Below are 19,248 nucleotides of genomic sequence, written 5' to 3' on the forward strand. Positions count from 1 at the left end.
AACGTTGCTTGAAGTATTTTGCTGTTTTAACACTGGAAACAGGAACTTTAATTTTAGAAGCATTTTATGTTCCTGGATGCAGGAAAAGAGACCTGTGATGTTGGAACTACTCTGTTCTCTGCATCGAGAGGATGGCATTGAGATGCAGACTTGGTAAAACCAAGGGTATAATTAGATTCTTTTTTTGTTATTGTTGTATTTAAATTGATTAAGCCCTCCAAGAACTTGTTTTTCTCTAATTGCTGTATCATTTGTAATTTTTTTATCCAATAAAATTGAAGTCTTCAAAAAAAGAATAAATATATTAAAAACCAAAAAAAAATCTTAAAAAACAATAATATATAATAAGTACAATTGTAATAATTGCATTTCACCAAAAATCAAGCTTTAGGGTTTTAAGGCCATATAAGAATAAAAAGGCAAATTCAAGACATTTGCAAGTTCCTTTCCAGCTTCGAGGAGATCTCTCAATACTTCTCAATTAACTTTGATTGCTTGCCCTTCTAAAATAGAAAAAAAAAAAAAAAAAGTAGAAGAAGAATAAAAAGGCAAGCACAAGATCAGGATTAACATAGTTGCAAAGCATATAACCAACAAAAGACTAGTATGGAATAGACCAAAAACAAAAAACAAAAACCAAAACCAAAACAAAAACCTATCTCAATTAACAGCTAACCCAGGGACCAAGGGCATAGGTCAGTGGTAAAGTGCTTGCCTTCCACACAAGATGTTCAAGGTTCAAGTTCTACTAGTACAAGCAAATAAATAAATGGCACTTTTTTTTTCTTGGCGTTTTCAATTTGGGGTTTCTCTGTAGCCCTGGCTGTCCTTGAACTCACTCTGTAGACCATGCTAGCCCGTAACTTAGAGATCCAGACTCATCTGCCTCTGTCTCCTGAGTGCTAGGATTAAAGGCGTACCAACTCTGCCCAGTGACACTCTAATTTTTACAGAAATCTTGAATACTCTTTTGTAGCAAGGGAGATAAACAATACATGAAGGGTATTAAATATATGCAAATTAAAACCAAATAAGGTAGCCTATTAGAAAAGACCAATAAGGCTGAACTCCTGTTGCTCTTGCATACCTGGGTTTGGGTCCCAGCACCTACAAGCCAACCTTCTGTAACTCCTGTTGTAAGAGATCTGATGCCCTCTTCTGGCATCCATGGGCACTGCATGCATACTGTACACATATGCATAGGCAAAACATTCAAACACAGATAATAAACAGTAAGTGAACTTTATCTTTAAAAGTGCTTCTTTCTTGAGCCAGTGAGATGGCTCACCTACCTGGTGAGAACACCTTACCACCAAAGCTTCAGATTCCCCAGAACACAAATAGTGGAAGGAGAGAGCTGATGCCTCTAACCTCCAGATTTTCCGTTAGCCCGCATATGCCCCCAAAAAACTAAATAAGGAAGGGCTGAAGAGATGGCTCTGCAGTTAAGAGCACTGACTACTCTTCCAGAGGTTCTGAGTTTAATTCCCAGCAACCACATGATGGCTCACAGCCATCCGTGGTAAGATCTAATACCCTTTTCTGGTCTGTCTGAAGATGGCTACAGTGTACCCGTATACATAAAATAAATAAATCTTTAATAAATAAATAAATGTATTTTTTCTAAGTACTTCCTTCTATTGCTGTCTCTAAAACAACAGGTCATGAATGTCAGAGTGTACCTCAATGTCGTCTCATGAAAGTGGAAGTGTAAAGGCTGGAGAGATGGCTCAGTGGTTAGAGCACTGACTGCTCTTCCAGAGGTCCTGAGTTCAAATCCCAGCAACCACATGGTGGCTCACAACCATTTGTAATGGGATCAGATACCCTCTTCTGGTGTGTCTGAAGACAGCGACAGTGTACTCACATATATAAAATAAATAAATAATTCTGGGAAAAAGAAAGGAAGTGGAGGTGTGTATAGAAATCATAATGGGAAGGTGAGTTGTGGACACCAGATGGTCATGCCCTTCAGGCAACATTTATACTGTATAAAAAATGTATGGCTTGTCATACTTAAAATTGATTTTCAGAAAAATAGTTCCTTTATAAATTATTTCTGTGCTGGCAAAGTAAGCCAATTCAAGCAAAATTATATATAAACACAGGCTTACTGGGAAACTTCTCTGAGCGGGTGAGTTCACTGGTTCCAAGGAACCAGGCCCCAGTAGTTGCCATGGGGATGGAGACAGAGGGGAAGAGAAAGAGAGAAAGTGCACCCAGCAGAGAGAGGAAGAGAAGACAGAAAGAGAGGGCAGAGAGACCAAAATGTCTGGATTACATAGGGAAGATGCTCTGGAGGAAAGTTCAGGATAGAGGGTGTTATGTGCCAGAGGGATGCTGGGAAAACCTAGAAGCCAGGTCTTCTTTAATATATAAAATATGTAACTCAGCCCCTTGTCCTAGGACTGAAACCCAACAATTAGAATTATAGGGGGGAGAGTGATAAGTGGAGGTATGTGCCTTTAATCTCAGGAGTCAGAGGCAGGAAGGTCTCTGAGTTCAAGACCAACTTGGTCTACAGAGTGAGTTCCAGGATAGCCATGGCTACACAGAGAAACCCTGGCATACACACACAGAACTCAAAACTAAACAAATAACAATTAATGACAATGATGAATTATATAGAGAGACTGTACTGGCTGGTTTTGTATCAACCTAACACAAGCTGGAGTTATCACAGAAAAAGGACCCTGAGTTGAAGAAATGCCTCCACGAGATCCAGCTGTAAGGCATTTTCTCAACTAGTGATCAAGAGGGGAGGGCCCAGCCCACTGTGGGTGGTGCCATCCCTGGGCTGGGTGACTTGGGTTCTTTAAGAAAGCAGGCTGAGCAAGCCAGGGGAAGCAAGCCAGTAAGTAACATCCCTCCATGGTCTCTGCATCAGCTTCTGCTTCCTGACCTGCTTGGGTTCCAGTCCTGACTTCCTTTGGTGATGAACAGCAATGTGGAACTGTAAGCTGAATAAAGCCTTTCCTCCCCAACCTGCTTCTTGGTCATGATGCTTGTGCAGGAATAGAAACCCTGACTAGGACAGAGACAGAATGGCACTAACAGCTTGCATGACAACTTCAATGTCTTCTTATGAGATTTATTTTAACTAAATATGTACCTCTCTGTGGTGTGCATGTGTGAGTGTATGTCTGAATATGTATAAATGCATATGTGTGTGCATGTGTGCTTTGGGGAGGGGAGAGCCTGAAGTTGCTGGCAGGTGTCTTCCTTCTTGCTTGCTCTCCATCTTACATTCTGAGGCAAAGTCTCCCAATGAGCATGGAGCTCACCACTTCCAACTAATCTAGCTAGCCGTTCCAGGGATCCCCTCTCTCGCCCTCCAGAGTGGTAAGATTACAGGCAACTACCATGGTTGCCCAGCTTTTCTCTGGGTCTTGGTGACCCAAACTTCAGTTTTCACAGTGAGTGGCAAGCACTTTATCTGCTCAGCCCCTTTTATCTTTTGTTGAAGGCTTTCCTGTTCTATTTGCTTCTCGGAGAAACATAACAGACTCATATAATAAGGCCTTGTTGTGTTGGGCTGTTTTGACCTTGTTTCAATGTTTTGATCTGTACTTGTAGATTTAGGGGGGAGAGTTAAATAATACTTGTCAGAAATAGCCCTTGACTTTATTTTATCTTGGAATACAGAGTTTCATGTATCCCAAACTGGCTTCAAAGTCTGAACTGGCCACATAGCTGAAGATTACCTTGAACTTTTGATCCTTCTGACTCCACCCCCTACACACACACACACACACACACACACACACACACACACACACATCAAAGCCAGGATTACAATTGTAGGCCACCAGGCTTGCTTTATGTGGTGCTGAGAATGGAATGCAGGCCTTTGTACATGTGTGGCAAAAACCCTCTGCCAACTGAGGTGCAGCTTCAGCCTGGGAAGTGGTGTATTGTCATCTCTGCTTTAGAGGGTGCTGGGTTCTGAGAAGAAGCCTTTTCTTTCTTTCTCTCAATCAGAAGCAGAAAAATCTCAGTGTTTATTAAACTTTGTTCCATAGATTTATTTTTGTTAAAAAAACAAAAAACAAAAGAAAGAAAGAGCTGGGCCATGATGCTGACACACACTTTTAATCCCAGCAGAGGCGGACGGATCTCTATAAATTTGTGGCCAATCTGGTCTACAGAGAGAGTTTCAGGACAGTCAGGGCTACACTGAGAAACCCTGTCTTTAAAAAAAAAGAAAAAAAGAAAAAATCTCCATGTTGTTTTTGAGAAATAGAGTTTATGAAGTAAAAAGTTGGCCATTATACACACACACACACACACACACATATATATATATATATATATATATATATTGTTTGTTTGTTTTTTTAAGACCGGAGCTCAGGTAGCCCAGGCTGACCCCAGCACTTGGTCAAGAATTACCTTAAACTCCTCCACCTGTCTCTGCCTCCTGAGTGAGGATCACAGATGTGTGTTAGTGTTGCTGCCACCTGCAGGTCACAGTGCTCACTAACAGGTTCACAAATTCTGCCCTTGACCCTCTACGAGGTGGGGAGGGTTTTTGAGGTTTCTGTGGAACTTTGGATTAAATGAAGAAAGTTTTTTGTTGGTGGTGATATTTTTGTTGTTGTTGTTTTTGTTTTGTTTTGGGGGGGATTTTTTTGTTTGTTTGTTTTTTGAGGTTTTTTTTTTTTTTTTTAGCAATTTTCCTTCCCCCATCACTCCCTAGTCTGCCCACAAACCAGAATTGTAATTAGGAGTTCCTAACAGTGGGGCCTGTGACATCAGATTGGGTTTGCAACTTGTTCTCCACTCCCATGAGTAACACCTCAGTTTTCTCACCCGTGAAACACGTATGATAGCAGACAGTAGTTCCTTCAGAGAGTCGTGGTTAAGGATGGGACTGGGGCCGATGGAGCACAGGGCCGGACACACAGCAATCCTGCACCATACGATAAGAGTTGTAGGCAGAGCAGCGCCTAGACACGGGGTGCTTTAGCACAGCAGATCAGCAGGCAGACCTTTAGCAGCTGTTTATACCGTTTTATACCTTGTGACCTCAGGCAAGTGTCTCAACCTCGCTGAACCTTCCTTGACCTTACAGGTGGCTTAGGAGATTAATGAGTTCATCTGTGTATTTACGGAGCCAGAGGCTGGCATGGAAAGATAATAAATGGGGTGACGATAGAATGATGATGAACACAGGAATGGTGAGCGAGAACAGCCGCGGGCCGAGCAGCAGCAGCACAGACTGCAAACAGGCGGGCTCGGGGAAGTCATGGCTTCCAGGCATTCTTCAAATTGTTGGCCAGCTTTGAAAATAGGAATTCATGCACACACTTGGTACACAGATACACAGACAGACAAAACAGCCCATACACATAAAGGTCTTTACATTTACAGGTCCTCCTGCACTCTAAACTGCCCAAGGATTGGCCGTGCTCAGCAGGCAGAACACCCCAGGCTCAAAGCCCAACACCACAAGGGGTGGAGGGCTGGGCTTTAGCTCCGGGGCTAGAGTGCATCGCATAATCAGGCATAGCAGCAACGTCTGGAGCCCAGCACTTGAGAAGTGGAGGCAGAGGATCAGTGGAAGGCCATCCACTGCTACACGGCCAAGCCTTGGGGAGCCTAGAGTGCAGGAGGACCTGTAAAATCCATCAGACACAGTGAGAGCCTCTGTCTCAGAACAGAACCGAATAGCAGAAATTGCATATTTTGCTCCAGCTACTTTCAGTTTTAGAATGTAAAGATCTGACCATCTGTGACACAACAGAGAAGGCTGAGTTATTGTAAGAAAGTCAGGTGGTGCTCCTTGAAGGAGTGATATTAAACCAGAGGTACAAGTCAGTAATGATGGCAAGCAAGCCTGGGCTACATATATGTTCCTGGATAGTCCATCCTGGACTACATAGTGAGACTCTGTCTCCAAGAAGAAGGAAGAGAGAGAGGAGGAAGGAAGAAGAAAAAGAAGGAAAAAGAAGAGGAAGAAAAGGAAGGCAGATAGGAGAAAATGCTCCAAGCAGCTGAACTACCGTGTCCTAAGATCTAGAGAAGAGAGATTAGATTTGGTCTGGTATCATTAGCCCTGACTGGCCTTGAAATCACATCGTAGACATGGGCTGGTTTCACAGAGCTCTAGCTGCCTCTGTCACCAAAGTGGTGGGATTGAAGACGCGCACCACGAAGCCCTGCATTTAGTTTCTCCTGGAGATTCCAGAGCAGCTAGGTGGCTGATGCTCTGTGAGCAAGGATGTGAGCTGACAATTACGGCTTAAGAATCTTTACCATGAGGACCGTTGTATGGGTGTCCCTGACCTACAGTTCCAACTAACAAGTTTTATTTTAAAAAAGATTTATTTATTATATAAATACACTGTTGCTGTCTTCAGACACACCAGAAGAGGACATCAGATCTCATTACAGATGGTTGTGAGCCACCATGTGGTTGCTGGGATTTGAACTCAGGACCTGTGTAAGAGCAGCCAGTGCTCTTAGCCACTGAGCCATCTCTCCAGGCCCTTAAAAAATGTAAAGATATTAAATTTTCTAAATTAAAACTTTTATTATGAATGAGAGTGTGTGTGTGTGTGTGTGTGTGTGTTTTACTATGTAGTTCCTTAGGGTAACCTCAGGCTTGCAATCCTCCTGCCTCATTAATAAGCTACCTTATTAGTGATATTGTAGGCATGGACCACCACACCCACCTAAAAGGCATTTTGATTGGACTTCTTCCTTTCACAATGAATGGGTTGATCCTTGTTACATCCAGAAGCCTTTGAACTTGAGGCTGGATTCTGGGTAGTAGTTAGTTGATGTACTAAAGTAAAGGCTAGCCAGGTCAGAGTGGAAATGGATTGAGGTCATGTAGAGGTGAGTTTTTGCTACACCGCTTTGTGCTCTGGGCATGCATCCACTCACCCAGGAGCTATTTGGATCCTTGAATGAAAGACACACATTAACATATTTTTAAAATACCTTGGCTGCCTCAAAGGCTGCCTAAACCTTCCCCTGCTACCTGAGGCCCAATCAGGGAAGTGACCACTGGAGGAAGTGGCAAGAACCAAGTTAAGTTGGTCTATATAGTAAGTTACAAGCCAGTCAAAGGTACACACACACACACACACACACACACACACACACACACACACACACACTGTCTTAGTTAGGGTTTCTTCCTGCATTATGACTAAGAAGTAAGTTTGGGAGGAAAGTCTGGACATTGGACATTCTTTTTTTTTTAATGGAAAAATGAGAAGATTTGGCCAAAGACATAGAACAACAAGAGCTCAATTCAGAACAAATTTGGCAATTTGTTCTCAAGGTGAGGAAACTCACCCCATACTTTGTTGCTGACAAAGTAACATTATAAATTTTAAAATATTGCTATTATTATTGTCATTTGTGAGTATGTGTATGTATGTAAGTCTCTGTGTGAGTATTATGTGTATGTGTGTATGTGTGTGTACTGACTGGTTTTGTGTGCCAACTTGAACCAAACTGGTGTTATCAGAGAGAAAGGAGCCTCCCTTGAGGAAATGTCTCCATGAGTCCAGATGTAAGGCATTTTCTCAATTAGTGTTCAAAGCAGGAAGGGCTTATTGTGTGTGGTGCCATCCTTAGGCTGGTAGTCTTGGGTTCTATAAGAAAGCAAGCTGAGCAAGCCAGGGGAAGCAAGCCAGTAAGCAGCATCCCTCCGTGGTCTCTGCATCAGCTCCTGCCTTCAGGTTCCTGCCCTGTGTGAGTTCCAGTCCTGACTTCCTTTGGTGATCAACAGAAATGTGGACATGTAAGCTGAATAAACCCTTTTCTCCCCAACTTATTTCTTAGTCATGATGTTTTGTACAAGAATAGAAACCCCAACTAAGACTCTGTGTGTGTGTGTGTGTGTGTGTGTGTGTGTGTGTGTGTGTGTGTGTGTGTAGCTTTGGCTGGCTTGCAACTCACTATGTAGGCCAAACCCCAGCAGCCTCATGCTAGGATTAAAGACATGGGCTACCGCATGAACAGTCAGAAGACAACTTTCTGAAGTCAGTTCTTTCCTCCCATCAAAGGTTCTGGGATGAGCTCAAGATGTCAGGTCTCCATATGTAGGGTGTTGGTCTGGTGCTGCTATGTATTCAAATGCTAAATACTGGCCCCCTAAAACTGCCCACATCATAAGGAAAGTTTTATGTACACCAGCTTTGTTATGCAAACCTTGCTCTCCAAATTAATTGGTTGATGAAAGGCTAAAACCTATGATTGGGCAATAAATAGAGGTAGGCAGATTTTCAGTTACAGGGATCGAGATTGTAGGTATAGAAGAGGAGGAGGTGAAGAAAAAGAAGACAAAGAAAAAAGAATAAAAAAGAGAAAGAAAAGGAAAAGAAGAGAAAGAGGAAGAAGGAGGAGGAAGAGGAGGAGAAGGAGGAAGAGGAGGAGGAAGAAGGAGACCAAGGAAGGGAGAGGCTACCAGGACAGAAGATGAACCATGAGCAGGTAGCCAGCAAGGAACAAAGACATATATGGCTGGGATGTAAGTTAGAATAGCTCCAATGTGCCCAATCTAGGCTTACAGCTTGCCCATAAAATACCTGGGCTGTGTGTCTTTTTTTACATGCTAGCTAGAATTTATATTTCCACTTACATGTGTGGCTTTCACCTTTACCCAAAGAGCCATCTTGTCTCCCTGTGCAGTTATTATTTGATTCTTTTCACTCATTTGGCAAATGCAGTCCACTGACATATTGTGCACCAAGGAACACTCAGACTCTAGAGATACAAGGATGGACCAAGTAGACACTGCCCAGATCCTTCAGGAATTCACAGTCCAGAATGGAAGTGAGTTGTGTAACCTTGGCCAGGCTAGGATGGAGTGATGCCTTAGAGCTCTTGTTTAGCACACACAACGCTTTGGGTTTCACCCTGAGTAGTCAAAAAGAAAAAAAAAATTACTAAGAATTGGTGGGTGCTACAGGAAGACTAACAGCAAACTCAACATGCCTTAGCCAGGGGGAGACATTCTGGAAAAAGTGATGGCCAAGGATTGGGTGTGGAGGCAGAGGTTGGAGGATCTCTGGGAATTCAAGCCATGCCTGGTCTCCATGCAAGTTCCAGCCAGTCAGAACTGTCTCAAACCAAACCAAACAAACAAACCTGTAAAAGCAGGATGAAGTTAAGTGACTTGTCTGTCCCCTTAATTGCCCAAGGAGGAAAGCAGGGCAAGTGCCCCAGACAACAACAGATGGACACCATCCTCTCAATACATTCTCTCAATAAAGGGATGTGAGAGAAGCCATTTACTTCTTGAAGATGAGGAAAATGTGGCTGGGAGAGATACCTTGTAGGCAGTGCTAGGACCCTTGGTGTGGAAGCCCGCACAGCTTCCATCAGAGGTCCTCTTTGCTACTCAAGCAGGTGCTCCTCTCTCCGGGAGGGTCAGGTGAATGGAATGGGAGATATAAGATGCTTGCAATGCAGGAAGTTGAAGTCCTGGCTTGCCAAGTCTGCAGGCATGCTTGATTCATCACTGACTTGTCACTTTTGTAATGATGGCTATTTGGTGACAGAGCTCACCTTTGAGCTAATGTCTAAATAGATGCTCAGTTTACTTAATGTGATGCAAGAGCTGTGTGCAGGGGACCTACTACGGGCAAATCATAAAGCTAGGCGCTGCCAGAGTTACAAACAGGGGGAGACAAGTTACCAAGTATTGGTCTAAAGAGAGTAGTTAGTGACTGTGTGTGTGTGTACAGGGAACTGTAGCACATGCTAGACAAAAATTCTTCTGCTGAGTCAAATCCTCAGCTTGATTTTTTTTTCAAATGCCATAAATCTGACAGATAGGAACTTGGGTAACTTATTATATGTAATACCTTCGTCCTTTTAGCATTAGCCACTCGCCCAGTTCTGCGTGAAGTACCCCAGAGAAAATCCAAGCCAGTGTAATAGCTTTCTCTCTTATCCTTGGAGGTATGCTGCTGAGGTAAGCGCTGTGCTTGAGCCAAAGAATTCAAGAGCAGCTTCAGCAACACAGTAAGAACCCATCTGTCGCAGCAGAGACAGCAGGTGAGATGGCTCCGTAGGTAAAGGCTGTCCTTCATCAAAGCCTAATGATCCGTGGTCATTCTTTCCCCAGAACCCATGTAAAGGTAAAAAAGGAACTGATTCCACAAAGTTGTCCTTTGACCTATGACACAGATGAGTACACACACATTAGAATGTAGCAACAACAACAATAACTGTTTGCAGAACCACTTTTGGGGGGAGAAGTTTGAGATAGGGTTTCTCTGTGTAGCCCTGACCTAGAATTCTCTCTGTAGAGCAGGTTGGCCTCAAAAAGGGAGGCTGGCAAAAATCCTTTTGCCTCTATATCCCAAGTTCTGGGATTAAAGGTATGTAGTACCACCACCCAGCTAAAATCAAAATTTTTAAAGAAGTATTTATTTATTTTATGTATGTGAGTACACTGTGGCTGTCTTCAGACACACCGGAAAAGGGCATCAGATCTCATTACAGATGGTTGTGAGCCACCATGTGGTTAGTGGGACTTGAACTCAGGACCTCTGAAAGAGCATCCGGTGCTTTTAACCACTGAGCCATCTCTCCAGCCCCTGAAATGAATTTTTAAAAGAGAGAAAGTTGAAGCTATCACTTTGCGTGAGATCTGTATTCTACAGTTTTTAATGCATGGTCTCCTCCAGCACACATAACCACTCCATAATGCGTTATGACCATCATAGCAGTCATAATACAAATACTTCCCACTTTACAAATGTGAAGACTGGGCTTTGGTGCTCCCAGCTTAAAATTCCAGAGCCAAAAGACAGAAGAACTGGAACTCAAGTCCAGGTTCCCCTAGGCCCAAACTGTGGGCTCCAGGCCACGCAGCACACTACCTCTACCAAATGTCATTTTGTCAAAAGCCCACAAGAATGGTCTCTGAGATATCCATTCATCCAGATAAGAGGGAATTTGTGTTTTTAAAATATTCCAGGCTCTCTGCTCCTCCCTGTTTTACAGACAGCTGCATCTCCTCGTGCAGTGTCAGCCCCATCCCTTAGAAAAGATGGTGAAGGTCGGTGTGAACGGATTTGGCCGTATTGGGTGCCTGGTTACCAGGGCTGCCTTCTGCTCAGGATCTAGCAAAGTGGAGATTGTTGCCATCAATGACCCCTTTATTGACCTCAACTACATGGTCTACATGTTCCAGTATGTCTCTACCCATAGCAAATTCAATGGCACAGTCAAGGCTGAGAATGGGAAGCTTGTCATCAATGGGAAGCCCATCACCATTTTCCAGGAGCGCGATCCCGCTAACATCAAATGGGCTGATGCTGGTGCTGAGTATGTCGTGGAGTCTAGTGATGTCTTCACCACCATGGAGAAGGCTGGGGCCCACTTGAAGGGTGGGTCCAAAAGGGTCATCATCTCTGCCCCTTCGGCCGATGCCCCCATGTTTGTGATGAGTGTGAACCATGAGAAATATGACAACTCCCTCAAGATTGTCAGCAATGCATCCTGCACCACCAACTGTTTAGCCCCCCTGGCTAAGGTCATCCATGACAACTTTGGCTTCGTGGAAGGGCTCATGACCACAGTCCATGCCATCACTGCCACTCAGAAGACTGTGGATGGCCCCTCTGGAAAGCTGTGGCATGATGGCCGTGGGGCAGCCCAGAACATCATCCCTGCATCCACTAGTGCTGCCAAGGCTGTGGGCAAGGTCATCCCAGAACTGAATGGGAAACTCACTGGCATGGCCTTCCGTGTTCCTACCCACAATGTATCTGTTGTGGATCTGACATGCTGCCTGGAGAAGCCTGCCAAGTATGATGACATCAAGAAGGTGGTGAAGCAGGCAGCTGAGGGCCCACTAAAGGGCATCCTGGGCTACACTGAGGACCAGGTTGTCTCCTGTGACTTCAACAGCAACTCCCACTCTTCCACTTTTGATGCTGGAGCTGGCATTGCTCTCAATGACAACTTCATGAAGCTCATTTCCTGGTATGACAATGAATACGGTTACAGCAACAGGGTGGTGGACCTCATGGCCTACATGGCCTCTAAGGAGTAAGAAACCCTGGACCACCCACCCCCCAGCAAGGACACTGAGAGCAAGAGAGAGGCCCTCAGTTGCTGAAGAGTCCCATCCCAACTCAGCCCCCAACACTGAGCATCTCCCTCACGATTTCCATCCCAGACCCCCATAATAAAAGGGGCCTAGGAAGCCCTCCCTACTCTCCTGAATACCATCAATAAAGTTCTGCTGCACCACCCCCCCCCCCAAAAAAAAAAACCTTCCAGTCCAGGTCAGTCAGGGAGTTGGCTTACTGGGTAAAGGTAATTGCTGCCAAGGCCTGGGACCTGAGTTCAATTCCTGGGACCCATCTAGTAGAAAGAGAGAAGCATCTCCCATAACTTGTCCTCTGACTTCTACATACACATGCGCTAAGTATATAGTTAAAAATAAATCAATTAAGTAAAGTAGAATAAGATCTTCTAGTTGGAGTCCAGGCCTGTTGGTAAATACCTAAAATTTTAACACGTCAAAAAGCTGAGGCAGGAGGATCCAGAATTCCATGATATCTTGGGATGCATAGTAAGAATTTGTCTCAAAGCAAAACCAAAACAGAAAAACAAAGCCGTACAATTGTGGAGGTGGTGCGTGCGTGCGTGTGTGTGTGCGTGTGTGTGTGTGTGTGTGTATGTGTGTGTGTGTATGTGTGTGTGTGTGTATGTGTGTGTGTGTGTGTGTATGTGTGTGTGTGTGTATGTGTGTGTGTGTGTGTATGTGTGTGTGTGTGTGTGTCTTAACTAAATGGGCTCAGGTGGGATGAACCCTGGGTTTTAAGAGACTGATAGCACCCTCTCACTTCAAACTTAAATAAATAATATCAACACTTCCAGGGAAGCAAAGAATAAACCAAAAACCAATGTGGCTTACCATGTGATGGCATTACACACCTTAATCCCAACAATTGGGAGGCAGAAGTAGGCAGGTCTCTATGAGTTTGAGGCTAAGCTGGTCTACAGAACAAGTTCCAGGACAGCCAGGGCTACACAGAGAAACTCTGTTTGAAAAAAAAAATTACTACTACTGCTAATAATAATAATAATCTTTGTAATTTGATTTGGCTAATTTCTAAACCAAAGAATCCATCTAAGTGTTACTTTCTATTCGTATGGATGCAAAATTTGTCATTTAATCAGTAACTAAAACTTAACATTTTTGGTATCAAAATGCATCATACATGCTCTGTGTGTGTGTGTGTGTGTGTGTGTGTGTGTGTGTGTCCTGTGCATGTGTGTACACTTGTGGGTGATTACCTAAACCCAAGAGGCCAAAAAAGGACATGAGTTTGTCCACTTCTACCATTCTCCATCTTCTTCCCTTAAACAGGCTTCTCACTGACCCCAGAGCTTGCCATTTTTTGGCTCTGCCCCGTAGCCCACTGGGCTCATAGGTGTTCTCAGTGAAATCCAACTTTTTACCTGGGTGTTGAACAGCCAAATAGACATTCTCATGCATGCACAGTGCACAGCATGCAGTGTTCTTATCCACAGATGTATGTGGATGTGTGTAGCTGTGGGTGCATATATATCAGAAACTACACACACACACACACACACACACACACACAGAGAGAGAGAGAGAGAGAGAGACAGACAGACAGACAGACAGACAGACAGACAGACACAATGACAGTTATACTGTGTTTTGTAAGCTGGGATTAAAAACAACCAAACCAAACCAATACAAAACCAAAACAGAGTAGACAACCATCAGCCCTGACTATACTACTATCTTCTTTCCCCTATAATTACTCTTGGCTTGGAGGAAGCCGATATGCCACCTCTTCTGTCTGGACAAGGCCCAGGTGAAATCTCTGCAACTAAGGAACTACCCAGCATTGGCTCTGTGACAGATGGATCAGAAAGATCTGTGTAGTGTTCAAACATGAATGTTTGCAGTGTCATGTTCAAACATATAGATGTTTGCTTTTCCCCCACCCTATTGGTCCTGGAGCTCAACACAAAAATGCAAAGAAGGAGGCTGCGATCTATTGATTGTCACTTTGCTGCTCTGCCTTCACAGTTCATTTGTTGCTGTAAATACTGGCGTTCAGAAAATTAGGATTCCTAGCTTAGTAACGCTTCACTTCCTGGTACAAAATCCTCTTAGTAAGGCACAGTAATAGTGTCCACTAGTTGAATGCGTACTGTGTCCCAGGCATCGTGAATGGAATTCCTCGTGTGTTTTATTCAATAATCATGGCAACCCTGTGATATAATAACAATTAACCTAATGACAATCAGTTATTAGAGAGAGATTCGTGAGGTTAAGCATCACACAGTGCCACGTGGTTAGCAAGTGGCATCTGTCTGGGTCTGACTTCTCATTACAGATCTGCAACACCAAACCCTCTTTAGTTTCAGATGTTCTACAAAATACATTAAATGACCTCAGGCCTGGTGATATAGTTCTCCAATTCTACCAACAGCAAAGACTGAGGCAAGAACATTGTAAATTCAAGGTCTGCTTGGACTATAGGGAGAGCTCAAGAAGAGTTAGACAAAGTAGAGAGACTGTCTCAAAATTAGTGTAGGGGCTGGAGAGATGGCTCAGGAATTAAAAACGCTTGTTTGAAGACATGTTGGTCTACGTAGTGAGTTCCAGGCTGGTCAAGTTTGCATAGACCCTGGCCCCTAAAAGAGAACAGGGAAGGGGTCTGTAGACTAAAATGAACACAGTTGTATTTCTCAGGTATTTAGTTTTCCTATACAATAGCCTCCAAATGCCAGTAAAGGGTTGTTTCCAATTATAAAGAGAGCTGGTGCAAACAGCACAGAGAAGAAAGCAGGAGACACTGGAACAGACCTGCCAACCAAGAAGACTGAATCCTGGGGCCGAAATAGAAGAGAGCTAGGAAGCAGCCCGCTGTTTCCAGGTAGTGGTCTACTCAGGAATAAAGACCAGCTGAAGGCAAATTCCCTTTCCGCACCATGCTATGTCAGCAAATAGGCAGAGAGAGTAAACAATACCAGGACCAGGGGGGAGAGTCACCCAGAGCAACCAGAAGCACCGTATTAAAAAGGGGACAGATGAGTGTGCCTCTCTGGGGAAAACAAAGACCGGTATGAATATGAAGCAGCTTCTGATAACGCACAGAGGTTTCCCAACAACCGCTTCTCGTGGTCAGTGACCTTTCTGGTCACCGGATCCCGGACAAGTGACTTCACGGTCACTGGCTTTCATCCCAATGCACAGAGCACTCAATCAGCTTTAATTCCCCCTTTTATCGAAGAGCAGAGAGCCAAAGGTGATAAGACAGAGGTTTTCCTCCATCAGAAGAGCCAGAGAGCAAACAACAGAGCAAATGTGGAAGGAACCAAGGCAGTGCAAAAAAAGAGAAAACTTTACATTGCTTTTATTATTATTTTTAATTGTGTGTGGGGGGGTGTGCAGAGAACAGAGGGGTTGGATCCCCCTGGAGCTACAGGTAAAGGAATGGATGCTGAAAATCAAATTTGGGTCCCCTGTAGGGACAATGTGTGCTCTTAAGCATCTGAGGTCTGAGCCATCTCTCCACCACCAAAAAAAAAACTTTAAAAACCATCAAGAGTGTAGCGTAGCAGCACCTTTTACTTTCTTGGGGTTTTTGTTTTGTTTTGTTTTGGTTGGTTGGTTTTTTGTTTGTTTGTTTGTTTTGTTTTGTTTTGTTTTTGACACAGGATTTTTCCTGTGGAACCCAAGCCATCCTGGAAGTCACTCTATTAACCAGGCTGATTTCAAATTTAGAGATTCCCCTGCCTCTGCCTCCTGAGTGCTGGATTAAAAATGTGTGTGCCTCCAAGAATGTCTCTCTCTACACACCCTTCCCTTCTTCCTTTTCCTCCTTTCCCCTTTCTTCCCTCCAAAAGGTTGCAGATGTGCACTGGCTGGTTGGGTGTCAACTTTAACACTAACTAGAGCATCAGATAGAAAGAAATCTTAGTTGAGAAAATGGCTCCATGAGATCCAGCTGTAAGGCGTTTTCTCAATTAGAGATGGATGGGGGAGGGTCCAGCCCACTGTGGGAGGGGCCATCCCTGGGCTGGTGGTCCTGGGTTCTATGAGGAAGCAGACTGAGCAAGCCAGGGGAAGCCAGTAAGTGACATCCTTCATGGCCTCTGCATCTGCTCCTGGCTCCAGTTCCTGCCCTGACTTTTTGATAATGAACAGTGATGTGGAAATGTAAGCCAAAGAAACCCTTCCCTCCCCAACTTGCCTTTTGGTCACAACTAGAAACTAACAGGGATGAGATGTAACTCATGCTTCTTTCAATGGAGCCTCAGTGATAAGGGGAAGGAGGGAATCTCGGGGAAGACACAGCCTACTGAAACTAAGTATTAAATACATTTTAAACGTTATGAGGGTTTGGAGATGATTTAGTGGGTAAGAGTACTTGTTACATATTCATGAGGTCCTGTGTTCAGATCAATAGCATCCAGATAATAGAGGAACACAGCCACATGCCTGTCCCACAGCATTGTGGGAGGTTGAGACAGGGGGATCCTAGGGACTTGTTGACCAACTAACCCCAGGGAATCAAGGGGAAGAATGGTGAGCTCAGTCTCAAGGGAGGTTCTGTCTCAAGAGAATAAGGTGGAGAACAATAGGACAGGACCCCACATGTCCTCCTTTGACTTATGGGGCCTGCACAGTTAGCACACATGCAAATGCGCGTGCACACACACACACACACACACACAATTTTGGGACTTAGGAAAGTCAGCATAAGTGACAAAAGGAATGTTCAGCAATACAGAAAAGGGCTATTCTACGGGGAGCACATGTACCAGACACAGAGGTAATAGAGGTTACCTGCTTGGAGCGACGGATGGAATCAAGAGACAGACATTTTGAAAGCAGCCATTGTTAAGGGCAGTGGACATGGTGGAGGTTGCCTGGGATTCTAACAACTTAGGCTGATGGAGGATCATATGTGCCCAGATTAAGACCCTGATTAATAAATAAATACTAATAAAAGAACCTTTACCACTCAAACTGACCATCCTTACTCAAAAAAAAAAAAAAAAAACTGCTCTGAAGTCATCTTAATCTTTTGTTCTTCCCATTAAAAAATATTAAAAACAAAACAATTCATTTATTCATAAAGGGGGACACATGAGCCACAGTGTGGGTGTGAAGGTCAGAGGTCAAGCTGCAGAACCCAGTTTTCTTCTTCCAACATGTGTGTGTTCCAGGGATTGAAATTCAACAGTCAGGTTTGGCAGCAAGTGTTTTCACTATCTGAGTCTTCTTGCCTACTGTGTTTTGGCTTCCTCCTTCCTTCCTTCCTTCCTTTCTAAGTATTATTTATTTATTAATTCATTTTGTGTGGGTGAATACACATATATGTGCTATAGCGTGGGTGTGGAGGTCAGAAGACAACTTGAGGAAGTTTGTTTCTCTCTTCCAACAGGTGGGTCCTGGGGATCAAACTTAAGTTGTTAAATTTAGTGAAAAGCAACTTTACCTACCTAGCAACTTCACAAGTTCAAGCTGTGAAGTTCCTGTTGTTGTTTCCTTGGGTTTTTGTTGCTGTTTTTAATTTATATATTTTAATTTTTAAAATATTTATTTATATATTTATTGTGTATGAGTACACTGTAGCTGTCTCCAGACACACCAGAAGAAGGCATTGGATCCCATTACGGATGGTTGTGAGCCATCATGTGGTTGCTGGGAATTGAACTCAGAACCTCTAAAGAGCAGTCAGTGCTCTTAACTGCTGAGCCATCTCTCCAGCCCCTAAATTTTTTATTTTATATATATGATTGTTATTGCTGCATATGTATTTGGTGTACTACATACATGCCTAGTGCTTGCAGAGGTCAGAAGACAATGTAGGTAGATTTTCTGGAACTGGAGGTCCAGACATTTGTGAGTATTGTGTCTCTGCTGGGAATTTGACCTGGGTCCTAGAAGAGCAGCCAGTACCCCTACCTGTTAGGCCATCTCTCCAGCCTAGAGTAAAAATTCTGGACTTTTTCTTTGCAATAAGACAAAAACAAAACAAACACTCAGAAGTAGTATATGTTTTCCCTTTAATGCCAGGTGTGGGATGTGGAGCTGCTTTGGGGCAGCTGACTCTGATTTGTCTCATGCTCTGTCAGAGGCTTGTTTTTGCCAGCTAGCTGCAGATGGTTTCTGTGATTGTGTGTCATTTGCAATTCTGGGATCTTTTCAGAGAGTGTATAAATTCTAGAGCTCCAATAGGTGGGGGTGATGTTTGTGGGTCTATGATTTGTTAGTAGCTGTGCTTAAAAATAAAAATTCAGATCTCTCTCTCTCTCTCTCTCTCTCTCTCTCTCTCTCTCTCTCTCTCTCTCTCTACCCCCCCTCCATCTATCCTTCTTTCTCTCCTATCTAGTGATAGGGGTAAAACTGGGGGAAGGGATAAAGGGTGGGAAAAAGAAAAACCCACAAAGTGCACAAAGTAATGTTTTGTTTTTTTTCCCCAAAATGCCAGCAAAAAGATTGTTGAATATCCCCCACTTTGTTCCCAGAAAGGATCTTCTTGATCTTCTTCTCCTCCTCCTCTTCCTTCTCCTCTTCCTCCTTCATCTCCTCTTCCTCCTTCTCTTCCTTCTCCTCCTTCTTCACCTTCTTTATATATTATATTCTATTTCAAGAAAGTTTGATAGACTGGCTGAACAATTGGAAAATTTGTGGGTGGGAATGGAGGAACCTGAGAAACAAACAAACAAACAAACAAACAAAAAGGCTAAAATGGGAAAAGAAAAGGGGCTGCTCTGCTCTCTTTTCTGAAAGGGCTGCAGAGTTCGCTGTGTAACTGGTGAGGCTGGTGGTGGTGGTGGAAGCTCTTGGGAACTGAGGAGCACTAGACAAGGGAACAAAAAGGCTCAGTACCAGTGACTGAGCAAGACAGTGGGAGTAAAGGACCATTAAAATCAAGAGCAGTGCCTATAGATAAGGGATACAAGAGATAAAGGTTTTAACGTGTACCATGCTAATGTAATTAATATAGATTAAGCTACACTTAGAAGTCTTCAATATCAAAACCGTCAGTACTTTCAATTGCAAGAAACACATTAATTTGCAGAGAGGCTGTAACCAAGCTGCTATTGGTCTCAGATCTCAAAATGCCTGGTGCTTTAATTGTGATAAATATGATCATTTGTAACAAAATCGTGAACAAGGAATCTCTAAGGGCAATGGTTTGTCTAAATATAGAAACTACTTCTATATATACATGGCTTCTCCTGGGCATGGGGGTTGTCAGTAAT

At 43.6% G+C, this 19,248-nt stretch overlaps 1 protein-coding gene across 1 annotated transcript; it reads left to right on the forward strand.

Annotated features, from left to right (window-relative positions):
• Positions 1 to 11,020: 11,020 nt before the first annotated feature.
• Positions 11,021 to 12,134, forward strand: LOC308424979 (glyceraldehyde-3-phosphate dehydrogenase-like; the record flags this gene model as incomplete). The annotated part of the gene is made up of 1 exon (XM_080922150.1): positions 11,021 to 12,134. The coding sequence occupies one exon, from the start codon at positions 11,021 to 11,023 to the stop codon at positions 12,026 to 12,028; it is 1,008 nt and encodes a 335-aa protein (XP_080778276.1). The 3' UTR covers positions 12,029 to 12,134.
• Positions 12,135 to 19,248: the final 7,114 nt, after the last annotated feature.

Source organism: Micromys minutus (assembly GCF_963924665.1).
Source record: "Micromys minutus genome assembly, chromosome: 9".
Taxonomy (NCBI): Eukaryota; Metazoa; Chordata; class Mammalia; order Rodentia; family Muridae; genus Micromys; species Micromys minutus.